This window comes from Zalophus californianus, chromosome 13, assembly GCF_009762305.2.
Source record: "Zalophus californianus isolate mZalCal1 chromosome 13, mZalCal1.pri.v2, whole genome shotgun sequence".
Taxonomy (NCBI): domain Eukaryota; kingdom Metazoa; phylum Chordata; class Mammalia; order Carnivora; family Otariidae; genus Zalophus; species Zalophus californianus.
Window position 1 is genome coordinate 83,625,714 of NC_045607.1, and position 24,970 is coordinate 83,650,683.

Consider the following 24,970-nt stretch of genomic DNA (forward strand, 5'->3'; position numbering starts at 1 on the left):
GGATAACCTCATCTACATTATCCTAGTATTCTCTGAGGTGTAACTACTAATTGGTCCTAACTTAGTGCCTGTTGACACGATCTCTTGGATCACAGAAGCGGTCTATTCACTGTTGGAATGATCAGATGTATATTTGATCATAAACTCTATTAAAAAATTGAAGTACAAGAGAGAGGGAAACTGATGGGGAAATACTCAGGAGTTTTGGCAAGATTAGAAAGGTTAAAGGTAGGATAGATAAGAAAAAGCAAGGATACCTAAAAGTACAAAGAAACCTAATCAAAGGTTACAAGTAAATACAACAAAATTGTATTTAAAAATAATGTTCCACTTGTAGTTTGACAGCTGGCACATAAAGCTGTTGAGTGAATTCATCATGCTCGAGAACATCAGTGTGATGAGTGCTGATCACTTAACCTCTCCCAGCACGTCGTTCCTGGCTGGCTTCCCCATGGACCACAAATGCTATCGTACAGGCATTGACTTGGAATCAGAAACCCCCTAAAAGTCATCTGTTCCAACTCTAAGGAATACCTTCCACAGCACCCTGAATAAACAGTTGTCCAGAAGAATTCAGGTGAAACAGCAGAAACTCCTTTTCCTGCTCATGGCCTCACAGCCTGTGGCCTGCCTCGCCTCACCTCCTCATGCTGCACCGGCTCCGAGGAGCGGGTGATGGAAGACACCAGTGGCTCCTCAGCTGGCTCATCCAGCTCATTGTCAGTGTAGGCGCCTCCTTCGCCGTCGGTGTCTTCAAAGTCACTGATGAGGCGGCTGTCGCAACTCAGATAGTCTGCGCCCATGGCAGTTAAGTAGGACATGCGGTCTTCAGGGTCATCATCCATCCCTTCCATCTAGAGGAATTTGTTTCGTAGGGTCAGTGGGGTCAACATGGCTCCTGGGAATGGGGACTCAAGAAAATTCCCAAGGGCACAGCCAAGTGACTGAAACTTTGACATGTTCTAGAAAGGGAAGTCATCTTTATTTTCCTTAAATCACTTGGCTTGAGATTGTTAACTTTTTGTGCAGGGATTCAAATTAGGAACCCTCCACCCTATTTACTAACATCCTGTATCCCAATACTGAGCCATGCTTCCTCAGATTGTTGTGCTTCTCTTCAAGACTTTGGGCTCCTTTCAAGCTTTTTCTGCTAATACTGTCTCTTGTAATAATATACACTGCCTGGTGCTGCATACCTCTCCATTCCTCCGCAAGATTCTCAAATCCTTGAGGAAGGAAGCTGTGTCCTGTTCAACCTGTTCTCACAAAGGAGGCTATAGCACAGAACCTCAGCAGGCTATAAGCACTCAGAAGATGCTAGACACCTTGACTAAATATGCAGTTTCCAAAGGGCAAGACTAGGGCTCAACAATCCAATTGGTAATTGAGTCACTTTCGCAACAAAGTCTTCCTCTGACCTCTCACAAACTAGTTTAAATTCAGCTGGACTACAGAATACTAGCACCAAAGCCTTAGAACCACAGGAAATTGTATAATCTCTTTGCTTCCTCCCTTCAGTAGAACTGTGGGTAAACTACCTTCAAGGATGAGAAGCTAGCCAATTTTAAAAGCCTACACAAGGTTCTGAGCATCCTCTTACCAACCTACTCGAATTCTGAAATCCTAGGACACCTTCTCCTCCAATCTTCAAATGATTCCAACTCTGCTAGCTTTTCTTTTCTTTTTTTAAAATTAATTTTCAAATATATTCTTCATGACTCTCATCTTCACCTCTCCCTTCCATGCTGACTTTTCCATATCCTTAGTAAGAAAGCTGTGGAGCTCAGCACAAGATCTTGTAAGCTCTGATTAGTGTGCTTGGAATACAACACTAGTTACTACGTTAAAAGTAAAAGGGAAGTGAATGTAGGGTCACATACATCACATTCTACTTTTCTTTGAAAAGTCCCTTCATTTTATTACTTTTTCAGAGAATTTATAAAATTTCAAACTTGATTAGCACATATGCTGGAATCACTTCAAATGGGCATGGTTTGACTACATTCACTACCCTCCTGAGAAAAGATTCAGAACATGGACTCTCACCTCGTAGCAGAGTATGCCACATACCTTTCCTTCAGAGACCCAAACTGCTTCTCCTTGCTGATGCTGAATTGTGTCCTTCAAACTTCCAAACCAGCTATCATTGGCTGAATTTAGGTTGATAGTAGCTATAGAAATGTAAACAAAAGGTTTGCATCAATTTCCAGAGGAATGTTTATTAAAAATGTTAACCTTACATAATTTTACTCATTTTTGTCATATTTGAATTAAAACTTTGACAAATCCAAGAGAAAGTACACACATATTTGAACAATAAATCCCTTTAGTTGAATGTAATTAAAACCATTACTGGTCTAGCTGCTGGGAGTTTACATTACAGATGAATGTTCTAAAGTTAAAAATGAATTACTTTCTTTTCAGAATGTCTGTTTTTCAGAAAAGCTACCTTTAAAAGGTATGTTTAACAACTGTGTTTTTAGGAGCAAAGAAAACACATCTAAAACAAACCTAAAAGTACTGTATTTTTAAGATCGTTACATAGGCATGGATGTTATAAATAAGAAAAGCATACACAAATTTACTGTTGGATATCTCCAAAAAAAATACTAAAGGTAACATTTAAGTTATATAATTTTGATAGGCTTAAATATTTTAGAATATATATACAGATTAACTAAACTCTACAGGTGTGTACTTAAGGAATATGTATTTTCTACTCAGAACGAAATATACCTTATATAATAGTACTATGGATCAACCAAGCACTTTTCCAAATACCTTACATGGATGAGCTCATTTCTTGTTTATCCAAACCTTAAAAAGTAGGTATTGCTACTGTCCCCATTTTACAGAAGAGAAATTGAGGCACAATATTGAGAGTATCTAGCCCAAGGCCTCACACCAAACAAGTGAAGAAACCTAGATACAAGCTTAGAAGTTTGCTTTTAGAACCTGTGGCCTTAGCCACCATACAGCATAGCCCATCTAAAAACAAATACAGGGGCACCTGGGTGGTTAAGATGGTTAAACGTCTGCCTTCGGCTCAGATCATGATCCCGGGGTCCTGGGATCGAGTCCCTCATCGGGATCCCTGCTCCTTGGGGAGCCTGCTTCTCCCTCTGCCTCTCATGAATAAATAAATAAAAATCTTTAAAAAGAATAAAAATAAAAACAAATACAAAATACCAACCAAGTAAAACATATGCAGTCATTCTCCAGCAATATGAACTTATGGACCTAACAGGGATAAATTGGTCAAACAAATTGCTCCAGAATAATAAATTAAGTTGGGCCTGGGCGCCTGGGTGGCTCAGTCATTAAGTGTCTGCCTTCGGCTCAGGTCATGATCCCAGGGTCCTGGGATCGAGTCCCACATCGGGCTCCCTGCTCGGCAGGAAGCCTGCTTCTCCCTCTCCCACTCCCCCTGCTTGTGCTCCTGCTCTCGCTCTCTCGCTCTCTCTCTCTCTCTCTAATAAATAAAAAATCTTTAAAAAAAAAAAAAGTTGGGCCTAAAATGATCAGACTGCAGGTAAATTAGGATATTTTTTTAAACTGTGTCATAGCCTTTTATTAAAGGATATGGCATTATGTGTAGCGCCCAAAAGAAAACTGGGGCTTGGTAAAAGTTAGGCCCCCTGGTCCATCTATCCTGAAGTCTGTGTAATGCCACACACACACACGCACACACACACACAGCCAAAAAAGAACCATAAAGCAATTTGTAAACGTTCTAACCCTGACCATGGAAAGTCCTGAATGGGCTTAGAATTTCCTTCATTATCAGTTATTTATAGCATTAGAATAAGCTGATACATTGCACAACTCAAGAAAAATTAACCTTGATTCCTTGGGCTTTTGTATCCTTATCACTGCACTTTGCAAAGTTTTTTTTTTAAAAGATTTTATTTATTTGACAGAGACAAAGTGAGAGAAGGAACACAAGCAGAGGAAGTGGGAGAGGGAGAAGCAGGCTTCCTGCTAGGCAGGGAGCCTGATGCGGGGCTCGATCCCAGGACCCTGGAATCATGACCTGAGCCGAAGGCAGATGCTTAACAACTGAGCCACCCAGGCACCCCTGCACTTTGCAAAGATTATTGTGCTCTTGGGTTTTAAAATATGATGCCAGAGTATTTAAATATGGAAGTGAGATTTTACACCCCAGAAACAAAATGAGTGGTTTGCAGTAAATGTATACATTAAGCTGCTTTTTGAGCTTTATGTTGGAGTTATTTAAAATGAATATAATCTGTATTTATCGTGAGGAAAACCTAAAGGTAAAAGGGCCATTTATGAAATGTAGACAATATGTTCATGCCTCCTGATACAATGAAGAAGTCATTAAGACCTTACTGAATTCACACTGAATCAAGTACATGGAAAAAAAAGACCAAACCAAACCCTCATAGTAGCTAATTTCTTAAGCCCCCTATAAAGGTAACACAGACTAAGCTGGTACCATCCAATTCATGCACCTGACCTACTTTTAAGACGTGGGTGGCACAACTTGATATTGCCTTCCCTTGCAATCAAGTACCTTTGGTTTACTATTGGCTTTTGCTCATTAGGTTTTTCAGAATCTTTGACTGTGAGCATTATTAATATGCTATGAGTTAATTCCTGTTGCTCCCAACCTCTGGACTAGGCCTAAATCCCTTGGATAGGCTTAATGCATCTCTCAAACTCCAGACAGTGAAATATCTAAAGAATCTGCACTCAGCCTCTGTCTTGGCTGGGAGCCCTGGGACCCTGAGGGCATCCATTCCCAGCCCCAACACAAGTATGGTCATTACTCCCTCCCCAGCCAAGGAGGGTGTTGGGAAGTGCCAAGTGCAACAGCAGAAGGTGGTATATATGGCTGGATGGGTAGGGAGAAAGTGGAATGACTGCTGAAGGATACTGGGTTTCTTTTTAGAATGATGAAAACAGGGCGCCTGGGTGGCTCAGTTGGTTAAGCGACTGCCTTCGGCTCAGGTCATGATCCTGGAGTCCCGGGATTGAGTCCCATATCGGGCTCCCTGCTCAGCGGGGAGTCTGCTTCTCCCTCTGACCCTCTTCCCTCTTGTGCTGTCTCTCATTCTCTCTCTCTCAAATAAATAAATAAAATCTTAAAAAAAAAAAAGTCTAAAAAAAAAAAATAGAATGATGAAAACATCCTAAAATTGATTGTGGTGATGGCTGTACAGCTCTGAATATACTAAAAACCACTGAATTGTACACTTTAAATGGGTAAATTATAGGGTATGTAAATTAAATCTCAATAAACCTATTCATGTGGCAGGGACCCCCTCTAAACGAGCAACCATTAACCAAGGTGCTCCAGCCAGAATATAGCACCTTCCATCTGCTTCCTCTGGTTACCAGTCTCTCTATTCCCTTGGGAAACCAAGAACTGGCTACTGCAGTTGGGGTTTTTTCAGGTGGTACAAGTTTCACTTTTTCCCTCAAGCCTTTTCAAAGACTGTATAATGACACGGAACTATTTTTTTTTTAAATATGTAATATTGAAAGATAATAAAATAGGTTTAATATCACTAATAATCAGTAGCCTTTGTTTAGGACTTACAGAGTCCCAGGACTGAGCTGTAAACATTTCACATTACTGAAACTTGGGGAAGCTGGTAAGGGCGAGAATATCCTGTGGTACTTGAAAAATCCCACAATTTCACATAAATGGTGGCCCTGCTTGGGTTTCTCAGTCCACAGTTCCATTTCATTGGTCCTCAAACCATGAATTGAGTACTTCAGGAATTTCAAGAAAACATGTAATTCAAACCTTATGTTTGAAAAATAACTGTGACAAGCACACACTAAAGCATTCTGTAAGGAAGGGCAGCCTAACATTTTAACTTACAATGATAAAAATTTAACTCGCTTAGGGGCAGATCTCAGAATAAAGCTTCCCTTGTCATCTCCACTTAATGGAGGAGTACCTTGAGTTTGCAAGGGGAGTCATTTTAGTACTGTCATAATTAAATACTCCTCTGCGGGAAACGGGAGCTTCTCGTTCCTGTGCAACAAGGGAAAAATAGGATATTGAGCCTGGGGAGACCACCCGCAACCTGGATTTTGAATTACTGTATTCATCAGATCAGTTCTATTCTTCCTACTCTTAAGTAAAAAAATGTCGTAAGTTTATTTCCCTTCCTGGTATCTCCCTCCTATCCTCAGATGAACCCCAAATTCAACTCTAAGGCAAGCCCCTAGTTGTTCAATGGAATTAAGCAAAGGTGGGTGGAAGGGATGAAGGGGGGTAGGTTTAATATCATAACAATCTTGCAGGTCTTGGTTAAGTGGATGAATTATCTGTTAAATGGAGGAATTACACTCTATGACCCTTTCTGGCATTAAAAAATACATCTGTGCTGTAACATATAGAAAATTGGACACAGAGACACCAGTGTTATCTGGGCTCGGCCATACAGTAGATGTGTGACCTTGTAGAAGTTGCTGGCCTTTCTTACGGTCCAATAAGCAAACATGAAAGGCTGACCACTGTTAGCTACTGCTATAATAAAAATAGTAATAATATTATTACTGTAAGTAGTAGCAGAAGTAAAAACAACAGGAAAGATTATGTATGAATGTATCAAAAACACAAGCTCTTAAGACTCTACATTCATAAAAACCTGGTTTATTACAGACCACTCTCTCCTGTACATTTGGCTAAATTACCTGTCAGTTTCAGAATTTCACCACAGTGGTAAATAGTGTATCTCTTTAACAAGAGAAGCCAGTGACAATAAAACAAGAGTCCAATGTGGACATACATTCATCTACTCGCTCCCTCCCTCCCTCCCCAGTGTCAGATACGCTAAAAATGACCTAAGTAGAGGGAGAGCAGCATTGAACTCGGAAGGCTATCATTATCCTAAGGATGTTCTATCCATACAGTGCCTTCATGCTGCTCCCACAAAACTGCCTGACCAAACACTTGATATAAGCCTTTTAAACCCTGATTTATACCACATTCACAGAACTAGTCACATATACAGGTATTGCATATATTCAGGTACTAAACATGCTACATTCTTAGATTATTTTACTTTTATAAGGAATAGCAGCAGTGGGTCTTCATTTCAGGCACTTAAAAAAATTCTATTTGAAATTTTAACCATACACAAAGTAGAGAGAACATGAACTTCCTGTCTACATTACCCAGCTTCCACAACTGTCAACTCTTGGCCAGTCTTGTCTATATCCCCACCCACTCTCCTCACCAAAGATAATTTAAGCAAATGTTAGGCATCATATTAGGTCATCCATAAATATATATTAGGTCATCCATGAATATTTTACTTAGTATACATTTCTAGAAGATAAAGACTATTTTTAAACATAATTACAGTATCATTTATTATCCTAAAAATAAGAGTAATAAATCCTCAATATCATAATACACAGAGTGTTCAAGTTTCTATTTTGGGGACCATTTTAAATAATGAAACCAAGTTCCTACCACTCTGTTAGTGTACACATGCATGGTAAATAGAGAACAGTGACAGAATCTATATAGAGATGTGAGTGCTAGATGGTGCATTGGGCTCAATCACTGGCCTGCAGTCCCACACAAAAATCTGAACCCATCAAAATGACCAATTTTTGCATGTCATGGATCTTTACCATCATTTTCAATCTATAAATGCCATGAGTCTAGTTATCATTTTATAAGATTAGTTTCTTTTCAAAGAGTCATGAATAGGATTTCAGATTACTCTTCTTTGTTCAGATTATTTTCTTATTTCTTCCATTCTTCAATTCTCTATTTCCCACTGTGGAGCAAAGAGACAACATTTTAAATTTCACGTACCTGTAAAAAGATGTGCACAAGTTTTTTTAAGCTTGTTGGCTTGATCATATAACTTCCGAGAACTTTTGTTGGACGTTGGATTCAACCTCTGTCTCAAGGTTTTGACACCTTGTCTAGAGTCTGGGTTGAAGAAAATCACAATCGGGAACCACTGAGTATAATTCAACAGGTCCACAGCTTTAGGAGTCACATCCAATAGTGCATGCTTATCCTGTTAGAAATGGGGAAAAGTTATGTAAATGAGTATGTAAAGTCACAGAGCAGCAAAGAGTTTGTCTTAAGGATACATCAGGTAAAACTTGTCAGTTTAAATCAAAAAGAAAACATTTTCCTCCACATTATGCCCACTTCTGAGTAAATGAATTAACAGGTTATTTGGTATAATGTTGAGAACTCTGAAAAAAACAGTGTATCACTGCCACTGAACATCGACTGGTTTCCACACAATACAACAGCTTACGTTTATATTCATTTTTTTATCATTAACATTTAATAATTATTAAAATACAGATTCTGTTCCAAAAAGGACTGCGGCAAACTGTGACCCAATTCTTTCTGACAACATGGCCTTTAGATGAGCTTCCTCACCTGTTCAATAATTTGCCGCACAGTATTTAATCGCACCACCCCACTGGATTTCTCGGATCCTGCATCTTTTGGTTCTGTTTCTGCAAAAGCAAAAAAAACAAAGAGCTAATTAATTTTTTTAGAAATCAGGACCAAAGACTCCAACCCAGCATCAGCAATGATGGAATATCTGACATCAGGAGCCGCCCTGAAGAGACCATGAGAAGGGCCCACACCACCTCTTTAAATGAAATCTAACCATGAGGAAGGAGGCAGTCTGACAGGTGAGACAGGGGCTTGGACTCTGCAAGACAGAAAACAAAGTAGAAAAAAGGAGGATTCTAGAAAGACATAAACAGACTATATACTAAGTATTACTATATCATTGTTAAATTTCCTGGCTGTGATGATGTAGTGTGGTTGTATAGGAGAACAATGTCCTTGTGCCGAGGAGATTCACATGGGTAAAAAATGTTATAATGTCTGCAACTTAATTTCAAACAGTTCAAAAGAAATTTTTTAAATTGTGTAAGTGTCTATGTCTATGGTAGGGGATGTATAAGGCAAACTTTTTGATGGGTGACAGTGACTCCATGTGCAGGGTATATGAGCATTCATTTTTTTTTCATTTTTCCTGTGTATTAGATATTTTTCAAAATAAAAATTGGGAGAGAAAAAATCATCAACAGACTTACTAGCAGTTTGGAACAGGTCCGGTAACTCATTTGCCAACTTTTCCAGTGCTATATCTGCTATAGGACCAAATAAGACCACAGGTCTCTTGAAACCAGCTGAAATGAGACAAGAAAGGCCATGGAAACGCATTTCCTCAGCTACTAAGATAAGAAGCAAAAGTATTTTATAGGCTAGTGATAACATGACTAAATGAAATTGTGTTCTCCCTCCCCCAATTCAGCCCCGCTCTTTTCTGAAGAACATGCCTCACTCCTCTCCCCAGGATCAAAAATAACTTTGCTATAGGTAATATATATAAACTTCTGAATGGCAGTATTAAAAACAGTAACTGAAGACGTGGAAATACACCGCCATGTAGGAGTCTACACAGCTCCCTTTTTTAAAGTCTTATTTCATGTATGAATATGATAACACTCTAGCCTGGCTTTGGTTTAAGTAGTATGGTAAGTTTGATCCTATTACAGTCTGAAAATGAAGAAAAACAGGCTCAAAGCCCAGTCAGATCATTTCCTGGCCCCAAATGGCTTTCTCACCTTCTCGCAGCAAAACCCTCTCATAAGCCGGGAACTTGGTGCTAACTGACACAACAGCTGTTAGATCTTCCCGACTCTTCCTTAAGTTTTTCTTCACACCAGATCTCTGGCCACGCATTCTCCAGAAATCTGCTCTGTCCCCAGCATTGTCTCTCTGGGCATTCTGAACGCTGGCCATTTGTTCAGCTCTGAGAGAAGAAACCACAGGTAGTAAATCTCTAAAGCCAGAAAATGCACAAATAAAGTTAAAATTAGCCAAAACCAGTCAATGTTGTTTATGAACTTGGATTAGAGAAGATGCAGCTTGAGATTGGAAAAAGTCTCACGGAGTGGGAAATGTGGGAACTTTCTTTACCCAGTGGAAGCACAGAAAGGCTGGGTGCACATAAAATCTACCAGAAATAGCTCAGTAACAAACACAATAAATTTGGCTCATTCTGGTAGGCTGGTATACAGTAAACATAACCAAAATCCCTGCCAAAGTACAATTATCTTTCTTACTTTCCCCAGTCAGCCAACTAACAAGTGTTAACTGGGGTGCATAAGCCTCTCCCAAGGCTGAAGGCCAGACAGTGGACAAGCGCAACTTGTCTCTGAGAGCTGTCTCGATACACTCCAGCCACTCTGGCACCTGCTTGTATGCTGTGCAAGGTAGCAGACACTCCATAGCCAACTGTTTAAAACACCAGCCAGGGGCAACAACCAATGACATGATGCTAACACAGCAAACCAGTTGGTGGCTATCTCACAGTCCCAGGCCATTTCTCATGAACCAGAAGTAGGTGATGGGAAAGGACACAAAGACAAATGATGAAGTCATGTGGGGCTTCCTCTCTGAGCAGGAAAGGGACTGTAATTGATTTATGGGGGGAAAGCTTAAGGGAGGTGTATGGGAGTATGTGATCTCAGATACCTGCTTTTGTTGGGGATTAAACCTTTCTCCAATTCATTTCCAATCCTCACAGCCAGCCAGTGGCCCAGCTTGCCATCGTACAGCGTATCTACGACTCGGAAGACCTCCCCTCTGGTGAAGGCCAGGCTCTGTGGGGTTTCCTTCTCACATTCAAAGTGGCTTCTTATAAAAAATGAATCCCCTCTGCCACAAGCCAGGATGTCTCTATACACTGAAAAACAAAAGCATTCTTATATGTTGCAGTCTGCTTAGCCAGAGGTCTTTTCTTGAAGAGTTACCAGCTTCTTCTATTTCTATCACCCTTTTTACTTCTCTTCATTTAATAAACTCAGTGGACAGGCCGTATGGGAATCAGGACTCAGACAGGAAGAAGTTAGATTCCATTAGTTGCTGTGATGGTTAATTTTGTGTGTCAACTTGACTGGGCCACAGAGTGCCCAGATATTTGGTCAGACATTCTGTGTGTGTAACTGAGGGTGTTATGGAATGAGATTAACATTTAAATTGGTAGACTGAGTAAAACAGACTGTGCTCCTACTAGGTATTTACCCCAAAGATACAAATGTAGTGAACCGAAGGGGTACGTGCACCCCAATGTTTACAGCAGCAATGTCCACAATAGCCAAACTGTGGAAAGAGCCAAGATATCCATCAACAGATGAATGGATCAAGATGTGGTGTATATATACAATGGAACATTATGCAGCCATCAAAAGAACCCAAAATCTTGCCATTTGCAACGACGTGGATGGAACTAGAGGATATTATGCTAAGCGAAATAAGTCAACCAGAGAAAGACAAGTATCATATGATCTCACTGATAAGAGGAATTTGAGAAACAAGACAGAGGATCATAGCGGAAGGGAGGGAAACATGAAACAAGACAAAACCTGAGATGGAGACAAACTATAAGAGACTCTTAATCTCAGAAAACAAACTGAGGGTTGCTGGAGTGGTGGGGGCTGGGAGGGATGGGGTGGCTGGGTGATAGACATTGGGGAGGGTATGTGCTATGGTGAGTGCTGTGAATTGTGTAAGACTGATGAATCACAGACCTGTACCTCTGAAACAAATAATACAATATATGTTTAAAAAAAAAAAAAGGCGAGAAGATAGTAGGAAGGGAAAAATGAAGGGGGGGAAATTGGAGGAGGAGACGAACCATGAGAAACTATGGACTCTGAGAAACAAACTGAGGGTTTTATTTTTTTTTTATTTATTTTATTTTTTTTTAAAGATTTTATTTATTTATTTGAGAGAGAGAGAATGAGAGATAGAGAGCACGAGAGTGAAGAGGGTCAGAGGGAGAAGCAGACTCCCCACTGAGCGGGGAGCCCGATGCGGGACTCGATCCCGGGACTCCAGGATCATGACCTGAGCCAAAGGCAGTCGCTTAACCAACTGAGCCACCCAGGCACCCCCAAACTGAGGGTTTTAGAGTGGAGGGGGTGGGGGGGATGGGTTAGCCCAGTGATGGGTATTTAAGAGGGCACGTACTGAATGGAGCACTGGGTGTTATACGCAAACAATGAATCATGGAACACCGATCAAAAACTAATGATGTAATGTATGGTGATTAACATAACATAATAAAAACAAAAAACAGATTGTGCTCCCTCGTGTGGTGGGCCTTGTCAATCAGTTGAAGGCCTGAATAAAACAGAAAGGTGAACCTTTCTCCAAGTAAGAAAAAAATGAACTCTTCCTGCTTTATGAACTAGGACATCAGCTTTCTTCCTACCTTCCGACTCAAATGGAAACATCAGGTCTTCCTGGATTGTGAGCTTGCCAGCCTTCAGACTGTGACTACACTATCAGCTCTTCCAGTTGTCAGGCCTCCAGACTTTGACTGGAACCAAATCATTGGCTCTCCTGGGTCTCCAACCTGCCAACTCACCCTGCAGGCCTTGGGACTTGCCAGCCTCCATAATCATGTGAGATAGTTCCTTATAATAAACCTCTATCTACATATACACACACCCCCTATGGATTCTGTTTCTCTTAGAGAACCCGAATACACTTGCCAATCAGCCTCTGAAGCCGACTGGGAAGATGCTATCAACCCCCATTTTACAGATGAGAACAATGAGGCCTGCAAGGGTGTAGCAACTTGTCAGACTAGTAAGCATTAATGTGGAAGCTGACCCAAAGATGTGGCCCTTTGCATCTTTCATATGGAAAAGTCAGTATACTCCAGACAATAGTTAAGGATAGATCACTATTCAGAAAAGCAGTTTTATTCCAAATTGACACAACTGGTAAAATTATTTTGGTGCACAGAAAACATTTCTATAGAACATTAAGTGGTATCCAAATTTTCTCCACATACCTGTGACCCAGAAATTGAATGTGAAGATATACTTCAAATTTTTAATACCCAGACTTACCTATTCTGGTCCCAAGATAGCTCTCTCATCCTTCCCCCACTCCCCAAATTAAACTAATGACCAGATTTGCTCACCATCAGCTCGGCTCTGAGCTAAAATGGTCACCATTTCACCTTTGGGGATTTCTAGCAGGTAGAGAACAGCGTCTTCCCGAACCAGCCCTCTGAAATCTTGTGTGTTCACCTGATAGGAAGGTCAAACAGAAAGACAAAACAAAAACAAATAACGAAAAAGAAGTAATTTTTTAAAAGATGCCACCTAAGATTTTTATCTGTTTGCTTTTATCAGGGCCCGCCCAAAGCAAAACCCAGATGTAAGAGTCTTTAGTGTCCCAACACAGGCCCTCCCAGTACCTGCTATGGGCCTGGGCAGTGTGCGCATCACCACACCTTCCTGTCTCCCCACACTGCTAACTGTCCCTTAGAAATATGCCATTCCATCAAGGATTTGTCACTGAATCATATTAAAATTTCTTGCTATGTTTGTCTGTCTTTTCTTGAGTTTCCCTCAGAGGTGGTCAGGGAGGTAATATACAATTATGAAACATAACTATAATGCTATAGGGAGTGGTGGGGTCTTATGGCAAACAGACACGCTGGCCCAGCTTAAGGTATTAACACTTTAAACTGATTCAAAGAAAAGCCTGAAAATAAAAATCCAATCTACCTTTCTCCTATAGCTTCTCTCACCTAAAAGGTTTTTAATATGTGTTTATGAAATTGAAGAGCATTAGCCTAATACATAGACTTATATATTTAAGCTTCAGGCACACACTTATTTCTGGCAAGGAACCACAATATTTATCCCCCACTGACCAAAGAGAGGACACAGTAAATAGCTTTGGAAAGATGTGAGAAAGCAAGTAAAATTGAAATGTGGCACAAAGAAAAAGACATTTTGGAATCTTTGTTCAGTACCTTTAAAACCATTTTATTTTATTTTTTTTAAGACTTTATTTATTTGAGAGAGAGAGAATGAGAGATAGCACAAGAGGGAAGAGGGTCAGAGGGAGAAGCAGACTCCCCGCCGAGCAGGGAGCCCGATGCGGAACTCGATCCCGGGACTCCAGGATCATGACCTGAGCCGAAGGCAGTTGCTCAATCAACTGAGCCACCGAGGCGCCCCTTTAAAACCATTTTAAAACACAGTTACAAATAGTATAACAATTATTTTAAAGTACCTAATATTTTAATAATGAAGTAAAAAGATAAATTCCTATGAAATATTTTTTTCAATCATTGAGGACTATAGAATCCTTTATCGCTGAAAAAAGTCAATAATTGAGCCTAATTTAAGGTTGGAATTTGTGATTAAGTAAAAATAGGCATTAGGTTGACACTTGGTGCTTTTGAAATGAAGTAATTTGTTAAAGCAATCTCATTAACTTTTCCTTTGAAACAATATTTAGCATTTAAGATCTCTCATTCCCATCTCTCTATCCCCCAGTTAGGGATCATCACACTTTAGAATCCAATCCTTTCTTGTGCCATTTATCTATCTACACCTGAATCTGTGTATGGCCACATGTTTTCATATGTACTGTATGTGCTTTTATTTGAAGAAGACAAGGCCATAGGGCTTGAGGGAAGACCTTGAGGGTCCCTTTGTCCATCCTATGGCCATGTGGGACAGACCTTCCATCAAGCCAAAAAATACAGTGGTCAAAATTAAGTCACACGTGATAACTACTTAAAAACTTAGAGGAGTTTCTCTTTTCCATCCCATAAAAGTTTCTGAAAGAGAAGTAAGAACCATACCAGGTAAATTATAAGCAAAGAGACAATCAAGCCAAACATGAAAACACACAGACTTCTGCTACTGGTAAGGCATACATCCTGCCACAGCACACTAGTGCATTCGCTCCACTTGTCAGGCTGCCACCTTTACAAAGGGAAGAGCTGCACTTAAAAACCCTCAGCAGAAAAAAGTTATTAGTAAATGTACAGACTTCACCACATACATTCAATCTGGCCATGAAAAGGAACATCGAAACAAATTATAGTTAAAAAGGCCAGGACAGGGGTGCCTGGGTGGCTCAGTTGTTAGGCGTCTGCCTTTGGCTCAGGTCGTGGTCCCAGGGTCCTGGGATAGAGCCCCCATCGGGCTCCCTGCTCCATGGGAGGCCCACTTCTCCCTCTCCCACTGCCCCTGCTTGTGTTCCCTCTCTCACTGTCAAATTAAAAAAAAAAAAGGCTATGACAGCACTTTGATACTGGAAGGTTAGGTTGACAGTCCTCTCCAAGAAATACCCTCTTTCATTATCTATTTAGTGGTCTCCAGGGGCTAGCCATGTCTTCTGTGATCCTGAAAAGGATTTGGTATCAGCTACAGCTTTTGACTGTAGAGCAGCTTCTCTGCCCCAGTAGGCGAACTCAATATTTTTAAACCCTTTGTAGAACTGAGGGCTCCTTTAACAGAAAATTTATTTACGCCCAAGAACCAGGACCATCTATCTATTGTCCGACTTTCAGATGGGATGGGGGGACAGTTCCCATATTTTTTTCCTTGTCTTTCACCAGAGTAATAACAGGAAACAAGACACGTTTGTAAGTATAAACATTGCATACCATGACTTTTACCCATGGAAATGACTCTCGCCATCTTTAACAAAGTTTGTCAAGCCCGGAGGTGAAGTCACTATTTTTTTCATGGAAATTCAGAAAATCTCTCTTCCCCAGGATACAAAAATATTTTATCCTTGAACCTTCATAAGCAAAGGCTTCCAAATTCTGACTTCCTATGGCCCCACACTAGGAAATGATGCTTTTCTTCTTTGGCATCAGCTCAAGAGTAAATTGGTATGAGCTGGCACTCTGATGGGATTCTTATCAGTAGGCACTTAGTAAATGATATTTCCTAGGATCATGTGGTACCACGAGGTTCACTCAGATATACTTAGTCTTCTGGGACCCTGACCAGAGCCAGAGGGTCTAGAATATCACTGGAAAGCTTCAGCAAAGCTCATCAAGTTTTGCCCTTCATCTGCTCCAGAAATGAAATCTGAACTACTGCAATGAGGCCAAGAAGGAAAAGGACCACCTATTTTTGTGCTCTGTTGCCTGCTTCCTTGGGAATTGTGCAAGTTTTTTTCTCCCCTCTCCTTTGAACTGAGATGCTTTACCAGAGCCCCCCTAATAACTCGTAAGAAATGCAAGTTTACAGAAGCAGAAATTCCAGTAAAGACAGTTCCCTAGGAACTGTCTATATTTTTATATAATCACAAGATACCTGACATTCTCAATGTTTATTCAGAAGTCAACGGACAATATATGTATCTCATGAAATGTCAAGGGTGAGTTATTTATTAAGATGTTATTTATTTGAGACAGAGCGAGAGAGAGAGAGCGAGCACAAGGAGGGCGGATGGGCAGAGGGAGAGGGAGAAGCAGGCTCCCTCCTGAGCAGAGAGCCCGACGGAGGGGCTTGATCCCAGGACCCTGAGATCATGACCTGAGCCAAAGGCAGATGCTTAACCAACTGAGCCACCCAGGCGCCCGTTTGTTTTTCAAAACCAATAGATTATATAAACATACATACTTACAGTATGTATTTCTCTAAAAAACATACATACAGTTACCTTAATATATGATTAACTGATTAACTGTTCCTGGTCAATTTTAGATGTAAACAACATAGTGAGTGGCAGCAGCTTGTTATTTTCCAATGGCGAGAAGAAAAGACATTGTCCTTCCTATTTTGTGCCAGAAACTCTGCTAAATGCCTTGTGAATGTTATCCATTCTAATCTTCCCAGGGCCCCTACAAGGCAGGTATTCTCATCCCCATTGAACAGATACAGAAACCTGAGTCTCAGGGTTGAACAAGGGTCACAGAACTAATGAGAGGCTGGGACAGGATTCAAGTCTAGAGATCTAAGCCAATACCCACCTTTGTTCAAGTACAGCACATGGCCTTAAGAGTGACAACCAGACAAGGAATCAACAAAAACCAAACATTAGTAAGACCTTTTGGGAGATCTTCCTCCCAGGCCTTAAGTTAGAATCTGTTTTTTTTTTTGTTAAACAAACTAATAAAAATCTTTGCAAGGGTCTTGAACACTATAAATTCCAACAGACATAGGGATGAGTTTTGGGTTCCAGGACTAAGAAGACAGGGCCCATTTGAGGGAAACAGACCTTACACATGGCATCAACAAACCTGCAACTGGTCTATTTTCACAAGCTAGACTACTTTCTCTTCCCTTTCATAAGACCCCAGAAAACCCCACTCCTTCCCAGTAATGTCTAGAAACAGGGATGGTCTTTCCTACCTTCAGAATCTGGTCCCCTTCTTGAAGGCCTTCTTGTTCTGCCGAGGTACCCTCTTGAATGCCAGCCACAAATATCCCAACGTCATTGCCACCAGCCAGCCGGAGGCCCACGCTGTCTCCCTTCTTAAACCTCACCATTTTGGTGTTGGGACTACAATGAGTTCAGTTTTAGAAAAGAAAGAAGGGAGATTTTTCTTTGTAAAGAGAGAACCAACATTAGCAGTGAAAGATTTAATTTCTTCTATCTGTACAGAGATTTACATGTTAAAAAGTTCTCCTTCTTATCACTTTATCTTTTGGGGGACTGTGAGATGAGTATCAGTAGGCCCACTTAACTGGTTAGTAAGTAACAGATGCTTAAATAAACTCATTCAAGATTGGAAAGCAAATAAAAGGCAGGGTTAGGCCATCTGACTCCCAGTTCAGGATTCTTCCAAAGGAAAGCCTGCTGCCACCACAGCCTCGGCTCAGCAAGACCAGATCCTACTCCAGGAGCTGCTGCTCTTGACCACCACTGAACCAGGGATTCTCATTATCCAGAGCACAGCACTGTATCATTTCTCCCCTCCCTCCACACACTAGGATCATCAGGATACTGCAGCCCCTACAGAGGCCCTGTACGAAAGCCGTACTTCACCTATGTGGGAGTTACTGATCTGGTAAACTCAAATACTCAGAATCACATTCTGGGAAAGTAGCCAGATAAGGAGATAAGCATTCAAAGCTAACACTACAAAGTTCCCCCAACTCCACATTTTACGTTCCTACAAGTTGTTTCTTTCTCTCTCGTAAACACCAGCAATAGAGGTAGGTTAAAGGTGGCTAAGTATGTGCAAAATCATCATCTGTAGTTAAAAAACACCATTCTTCTGGATTTCAGTTAAGGAGACTGAGGTGTGTGGAAGGAGAAAGGAAAAGAGAGAGACTGAAATACATACCCATATATTGCTTCATCTTCAGGACTAGGACGAAGAAAAGTTCTTGGGGCTGCTTTTGGTTGAGGAGCTGCGAATAAAAAAAAATCTATCATTATCAACCTGGATTAACAGGAGTAAGTCTGTCTCTACAAAGATCATAAAATCCACAAAATTCAAGTCTGTAACCTTATGTTACATATAAGCCATCACATCAACAAAAGTTAAGTCTTGAAGTTTATTGTTGAGGCATTAGCAGGTACCAATGGTTTCTCAAAATAAGCAGGGTAACAAATGAAACTTCCAAAATGCAAGGTGCACAATCAGATGCAAAAGAGAGTATTTTTATAACTTAAAAACCACATAAATCTGTCTTTTCCATCAACAAATACTTAAGCATGTAAAATCATAATTTTAGGGTGATGGGGCAGGGCTGGGAGATGGGGTGGAGATCAGAGGCAGGAGACAAAAGGACTTCAACTAATCAATTAAGAGAAAATGTGACTGTGACAGGATTAGAAATAGATATATTTGGTCTCTGCCCCCAGTTCCTGATACATAGCTCCTAAAATCCCTGTAATTTCAGGAGTGGTAGGGGTGCCAGAAGCATCTTCAGCTCTCTGCTCTTTGCCTTCAATTCCTGACACAGAACTGTTACATCCCTTGGAACTTCCTGGGTGGTAGAGCACCTTTTGTTCTAAAGAGATAACTCCTAGATAGCCTTGCATGGGGGCTGGTCACCAGAAAGAGCAAGCCATGATTAGAAGCTTGAAACTTTCAGCCTACCTCCCCACCATCTGGGAGGGGATAGGGGTTGGAGACTGAGGTAATCATTGATCACGCATATGACAGAAACTCCATATCTTCATGATTGGTGAACTCATCAAGATACTGGGAAGTGTGGTATGCCTGGAGATGTCCTCTCAGACATGGCAGCTCTGTGCCCCTTGCCGTGTACCTTGCTTCCATTTGGCTGTTCTTCAGTTGTAGCCTTTATAAGAACTGGTAATAGTAAGTAAAGGGCTTTCCTGAGTTCTGTGAGCCAACCTAGCAAATTATCAAACCTGAGTGAGGAGGGGCTTGTGGGATCCCTTTGTTCAGACCTGGTTGGACAAAAGTACAGGTGGCACCTGGGAATTGGGAGTGGTGTCTGAAGTGGAAGCAACTTACTGGACTTCTTACTGGAAGCATCCTTCACCTGCAGGGTCTGCACTAATCTTGGGTAGACAGTGCCAGAACTGAACAGAACAGACAACCAGTTGGTGTCTGGAGAATTTGAGAATTGGTAGCTGAGTAGGGGAAAAAACCCACACATTTGCAGTCAGAAATGTTACGAGCAGAGCAGTTTGGGTCGGGATCAGGGATGACACAAGGACCATAACTAATCAAATATAACAAAATGTGACCAATCTGTTGGCATATGGAAAGGGCTGTTATTCTTTATGTTTTTTCAGTATTAAAAGACACAGACTGAAGTCCCTCTTCCATGTATAAGAATGATTTTTTAAAATTTCTCTCTCCTTCTGGCCACCCTCTGGAATTACCAAGAGCACACTTTTGAACACATTTAAAAGGACCCTCACCTGGTGGTTCCTCTTGGTATCTGGGTTCCTTGCTGTTCTCTGTGCCAACCGCAGCTGCAATATCCCCCGTGGACTTGAAGGGAGTGGGTGTGGCGCCCATCCTGGACCATCTGTTCTGCATGTCCTCTCTTGAACTTAAGCACATATCACATTAATGTCTCATAACGTCACCACAAATATGTATGTGTGTATGCTCACGGTGTCACATGTGAGGGGAAGTATACATCATCTTACTTTGGCCTTTCCTTCAGCTTTTCATTTGAGGAATGATAGTCATAATCGGAATACTGCTGCCGTCTCTCCTCTGGAGAAAATGATCGGTTTGACTCTATTTCTGAGATATCTGGTTTCAAAAATAAGAAAAGACTTCTTATTAAAATATTTAAGACCTGTACCAGAAATGATACTATTCTCTGGGTAAGGCAACATGGGAAATGGAAAAGAGGCAGGCAGTAACTGTGCTATTAGTCTAACAGTCTTCCCTTGAAGAAAATCTGAGCCTCTAAAGGGAAAGGCTTTAATGAATCAAGAGGAAGCCAAATTCAGAATTTTATGTTCCTCTTTCGTTACACTTTCCTTCAAAGCTGCTACTGAGGAATCAAAATTCAATTACTGGATCATATACGTATACACTCATTTTTAACCACACAGAACAGTGCTTCTCAAACTTTAATGTGCATATGAATCACCTGGGGTCTTATTAGAATGTAGATGTTCTGGGGCAGGGCCTGCAATTCTGTGATTCCAGCAAGCTCCTAGATGTTCATGCAGCTGGCGGGCTGAGCTCCACATACGGAATAGCAAGGAAGTAACCTATAAGCACCCAGCATGTTGGGATTATTTCTCATGCTCTGTTTTCCGCACTGCACTCATAGCAGTAACCAAATGATTAGACTTTTGATAAAATGGGAGCTAAACTAAGTCTTAAGATTTTATAAAGTAATTCTTTAAAAAATCAACACGTCTGTCTTTAAACTTGAGAACTTAATATTTTCTAAATTCTTCTGCCCAAAGGCAGTACTAGGTAATTAGGAAGTATCATGCCTATTTTTTTTCATGCCTACTTATTTTTATTGGTAATTTATACATGGTTAAAATGTTACCCCATGTATAATTCATATTCAAGAAATGAATATTGCTTCCTAAGACAAAAGAGGTGATACAGATTGCTTATCAATGAATACCACAATATTCAGCCACTCTGATGGATTCTTTACTATCTATCTTAGCTATATTCCATATGACCCTCTCTGTTGGAAATATTCATATCTACTTTTTAAAAATCTATAAGAAAGTGCAATAATGAGCAATTTACAAATGGATGTGGTTAGGTCTTTGAACCACTCATACACACATTTTTTACTAATAAGTTTTGTTTTCAGTGGCCTCAGTCCACTGAGGAGTTCATGAGTGCACCCGAATGTCATACTGGAAAACTAATTTCAACAGACACTTTAACAAGAAAATAACCACTACTTACTGGAATTAAAGTGTTTTTTTTTTTTAAGATTTTATTTATTTATTTGAGAGAGAGAGAATGAGAGAGATAGCACGAGAGGGAAGAGGGTCAGAGGGAGAAGCAGACTCCCTGCTGAGCAGGGAGCCCGATGTGGGACTCGATCCCGGGATTCCAGGATCATGACCTGAGCCGAAGGCAGTCACTTAACCAACTGAGCCACCCAGGCACCCCGGAATTAAAGTTTAAAAGAGAAGCTTTTGTTGGAAATTTAGCTTCCAGCTAGACGGCTATGCTAAACTCCGTAGAGAATGCAAAAGCAACAGCCTTCCTTGCTTCCAGCTAAGCTCAAAGCCTCCCCCTTCCTTACCTTCTATTTCTGAGTCGCTGTCATCTAATGATGGGATGTTGATGAGCGTTTGCTTGCTGTCTCTCAACACCACTAGCTGGAGTTTTCCTCTTGACTTTTCTATCAGTTTTCGAGCATCCGTTAAAGACATGTTCTCAGTTACAGTTCCATTTATCTGTGTTCGTGAGTAACGGTCATGTTACACGCAATACAACTACTCACAGTGAAGTAGAAAGTTTGTATTTTCCCCTTCTAAAAGTGTAAAGGCTTTTGCTCAACTACTCAGATATGGGCTTTAGGATGACTGATTAAATAAACATGAATTATCCTTCAAATTAAATATAACCCTGCATGGCTGGATCCCAAATAACAGGCATGAGAGAGCTGTGGTATACTTAAGTTACTCTGCTAATTTATTTAACTTCCAAGCTCAAGATAATGGTTGGTTTCCTACTGGAACATGTTTCCTGACTAGAGAGGTTTAAAAAACTATTAAACATTCAGCATTCATATACTACCAACTCTCCACCTCATCTTTCCTTAGTTTAGGGAATGGGAGCTTAAACTTTAAACAGGGAAGAAGAAGGTATTCATTTTTTTTTTTTAAACTGAAATTACACTATTACAAATTTCCATGTCTGGTTTTTGTGATAAAAATCTCACCCTGCTGGCCCCTCCCAGTTTTTGTCTTACTATTGACTCCCATCTCAACAAAGCTTCACCATGTCGGCACTCAGATGTGAAATTTGGACTAGAAAGCCAAACAGGAATTCAGTTGTTTTCGACCCTGGTACTCCCACCTTGAGAATTATGTCTCCTTCATGCAGGTTGCCATCCTTAGTTGCCAGACCAGTTCTGGTCATTTCCTTTATGAAGATCTGACTCCCAAGCCGAAGACCGTACTCTAGGGGACAAACCATACACATATTTCATCCACTTGTGCAGAACACTTAGTCTGGGTTCTAGGTGAATTTAAAAATATTTATGAAAAAGTAATTTTGCCTGTGGGGTACTCTAGGACAACTAGGCTGGACTCACTGAAAAAGTCAGTGTCATAAAAAACAAGAGACAGAGAGGGACTGTTTTAGATTTAAAAAGATACAAAAACCAAATGTGATGCATGAACCTTCACTAGAACTTGATCCAGTATGGGACAGAGGTGGGGGTGGGGTAGATTACATTATTTTGAAGCAACTTCAAAATGAACCATACTACAGTACATTAAAAGGGATATTAATGTTAATTTTCTTAAGAACCGGTAATGGCATTACGATTATACAGGAGAATGTTCTTATCCTCTGGAGATACCTGCTGAAATATTTAGGGGTAAAGGGCCACCCTTGCAACTTACTTTCAAGCAGTTCCAAAAAACCACTGAGAGAGAAGTAGTGTGGGAAAGGAAGAGGGGAGGAAGGGGGACAAAGGAGAAAAATGTGGCAAAATGTTAACAAATGGAAAAACTAGGTGAAGGCTGTATGAATATCTGCTTTAAAATTAACACTACACTTAACATTAAATTGGGAACAAAAAAAACCAATTCAGTACATCTCAGTAAACATGTTCTGACAACCCTGTTGCCTACAGGAAGACACTGCCAATAGTATTCCCTTCATGTGTAACGACTGAGACGTGCGGTTTGGCACTGAAAAAATTTCAGTGTGCAAAGAAAAAGAGTCAGTAAGCCAGGCAAAGCAATAAAGTATTTAACTAAAACCAGCATATTCGGGGGGGTTGTGAACTTTGAATTACTCTCAAAAGAAAACACATTGTATTTTACTAAGTATGCATATTTAAAAGTATTTTAAATACTATTCAGACTCTTCTGATTTTACTTATGAAACTTGTAAAAATATCTAAGAAGCATAAATTTTGGTTATTTTAGGAAGCTACCACAACCTAGCAGGTTTTAAAAGAGGCACATTCAAATTTTATTATTATTGTTCTCGACTCAAAATCCTGTAATTCCAAAACAAAGTAACTTTCTACCATTTAGAAAAGTTATGAAGTAGATTTAAAGATACATTTTTATTCAAGTATAATTAACATACAATGTTATATTAGTTTCAGGTATACAATATTATGATAAAACTATTTTTTTGAAAGATTTATTTGAGGGCGAGAGAGAGAGAGAACGAGCACAAGCAGGGGAGGCAGAGGGAGAAGCAGGCTCCCCGCTGAGCAGGGAGCCCGATGTGGGGCTTGATCCCAGGACCCCGGGATCATGACCTGAGCTGAAGGCAGTCGCTTAACTGAGCCACCCAGGCGCCCCAATGATACCACAATTTAAAGATTCTATTTTTATTAATTTATTTGAGAGAGAGAGTGAGCAGGAGAGAGAGGGAGAGAGAATCTGAAGGAGACTCTGAGCTGAGCACAGAGCCCAACACGGGGCCCAATCCCACAACTGCGAAATCATGACCTAAGCCGAAACCAAGAGTCGGAAGGAAGCTCAACCTACTGAGCCACCCAGGTGCCCCTGATTCAACAATTTTATACATGAGTCAGTGCTCATCACAGTAAGTGATCCCCTTCATCTATTTCACCCATCCCCTCACCCACCTCCCCTCTGGCGACCACCAGTTCTCTGAGATAAATTTCAAGTGCTTTACAGTAAGCATCAGATCTTACTACAACGATTAAAAGTGTTGAGGTCCACCCCCACCCCTTTAGGAAGCTGACAAGAAAGAATAATGAAGGGTAAAACAGCATCTTCTTCATGGATGACAATTCCCTACTAGTTAAACAGCCTCACAGCCCAGAACAGAAGGCTGAGACAGCTTGAATGATGACTTCTTTCTCATGTATCAACAATTCCTCTATCCTCTTAAAAGCTGCAGTCTTACTGTACAGTTGCAGATAGGTTATTTTGGTTTATTTGGGGCATCTCTTAAATGGAGAAAAAATAAGTTGACCAGTTTCTAAGATATTTACCAGCAAAGCTATCTGGTGCCCATGAAATGTAACAGCAGGCCATATAAATGGATCATATTTTTCTTAAATATAGGTCTTGCCTACTGCTGGATTTCTTTAATTTTTGTGCAGCCCTAGCCTGTGATAGCTAAATTATTGTGAATCCTAGCAAACGGTGGCAAAATAGCTTTAAAAAAAAAAATGGAACTTTTTTTTTCCCAATGAATTCCAAGTTTAAATAACAAAATGACCTAGGAGGAGTAAAATGCTATCGCAGCAAAGGCATAAGCCCCTTTTATCCTTGGTAATATTCCTAAGACCAGGCATGACTTGGGCAATCTCTTAAAACAGACAAGATTTTTTCAAATTTTGGGTTACAACTCATTAGTGAGTCTTGAAATCAGTTTAGTTACGAACAGCATTTTAAAAATTTCATGTAATGGAACCTCTCAGAATGCATCACAGAGAATAAGTACTATTCCATGAAAGGCTTGTTCAAGTTTTTGATACAGAGGTGCATCCATGATTGTTTGCAAGATGTGGGTCTTCTGTGGTGGAAGGAGAGGAGAAGGGAAGAAGGGAA

At 40.5% G+C, this 24,970-nt stretch overlaps 1 protein-coding gene across 9 annotated transcripts in view; it reads right to left on the bottom strand.

Moving 5' to 3' along the window:
• TJP2 (tight junction protein 2) overlaps window positions 1–24,970 on the bottom strand; it is a 117,466-nt gene that overhangs the window by 5,472 nt on the left and 87,024 nt on the right. For all 9 annotated transcript variants that reach the window (XM_027615434.2, XM_035723627.1, XM_027615428.2 and 6 more), the window contains 14 exons: window positions 22,278–22,381; window positions 21,499–21,652; window positions 19,907–20,015; window positions 19,673–19,806; window positions 18,114–18,180; window positions 17,176–17,326; window positions 12,981–13,089; window positions 10,520–10,730; window positions 9,607–9,794; window positions 9,073–9,168; window positions 8,399–8,478; window positions 7,811–8,021; window positions 2,071–2,171; window positions 642–854 (listed from right to left, as the gene is read on the bottom strand). In XM_027615434.2, the coding sequence (XP_027471235.2) occupies window positions 642–854; window positions 2,071–2,171; window positions 7,811–8,021; window positions 8,399–8,478; window positions 9,073–9,168; window positions 9,607–9,794; window positions 10,520–10,730; window positions 12,981–13,089; window positions 17,176–17,326; window positions 18,114–18,180; window positions 19,673–19,806; window positions 19,907–20,015; window positions 21,499–21,652; window positions 22,278–22,381 (1,928 nt within the window). The remainder of the gene's footprint in view (window positions 1–641; window positions 855–2,070; window positions 2,172–7,810; window positions 8,022–8,398; window positions 8,479–9,072; window positions 9,169–9,606; window positions 9,795–10,519; window positions 10,731–12,980; window positions 13,090–17,175; window positions 17,327–18,113; window positions 18,181–19,672; window positions 19,807–19,906; window positions 20,016–21,498; window positions 21,653–22,277; window positions 22,382–24,970) is intronic.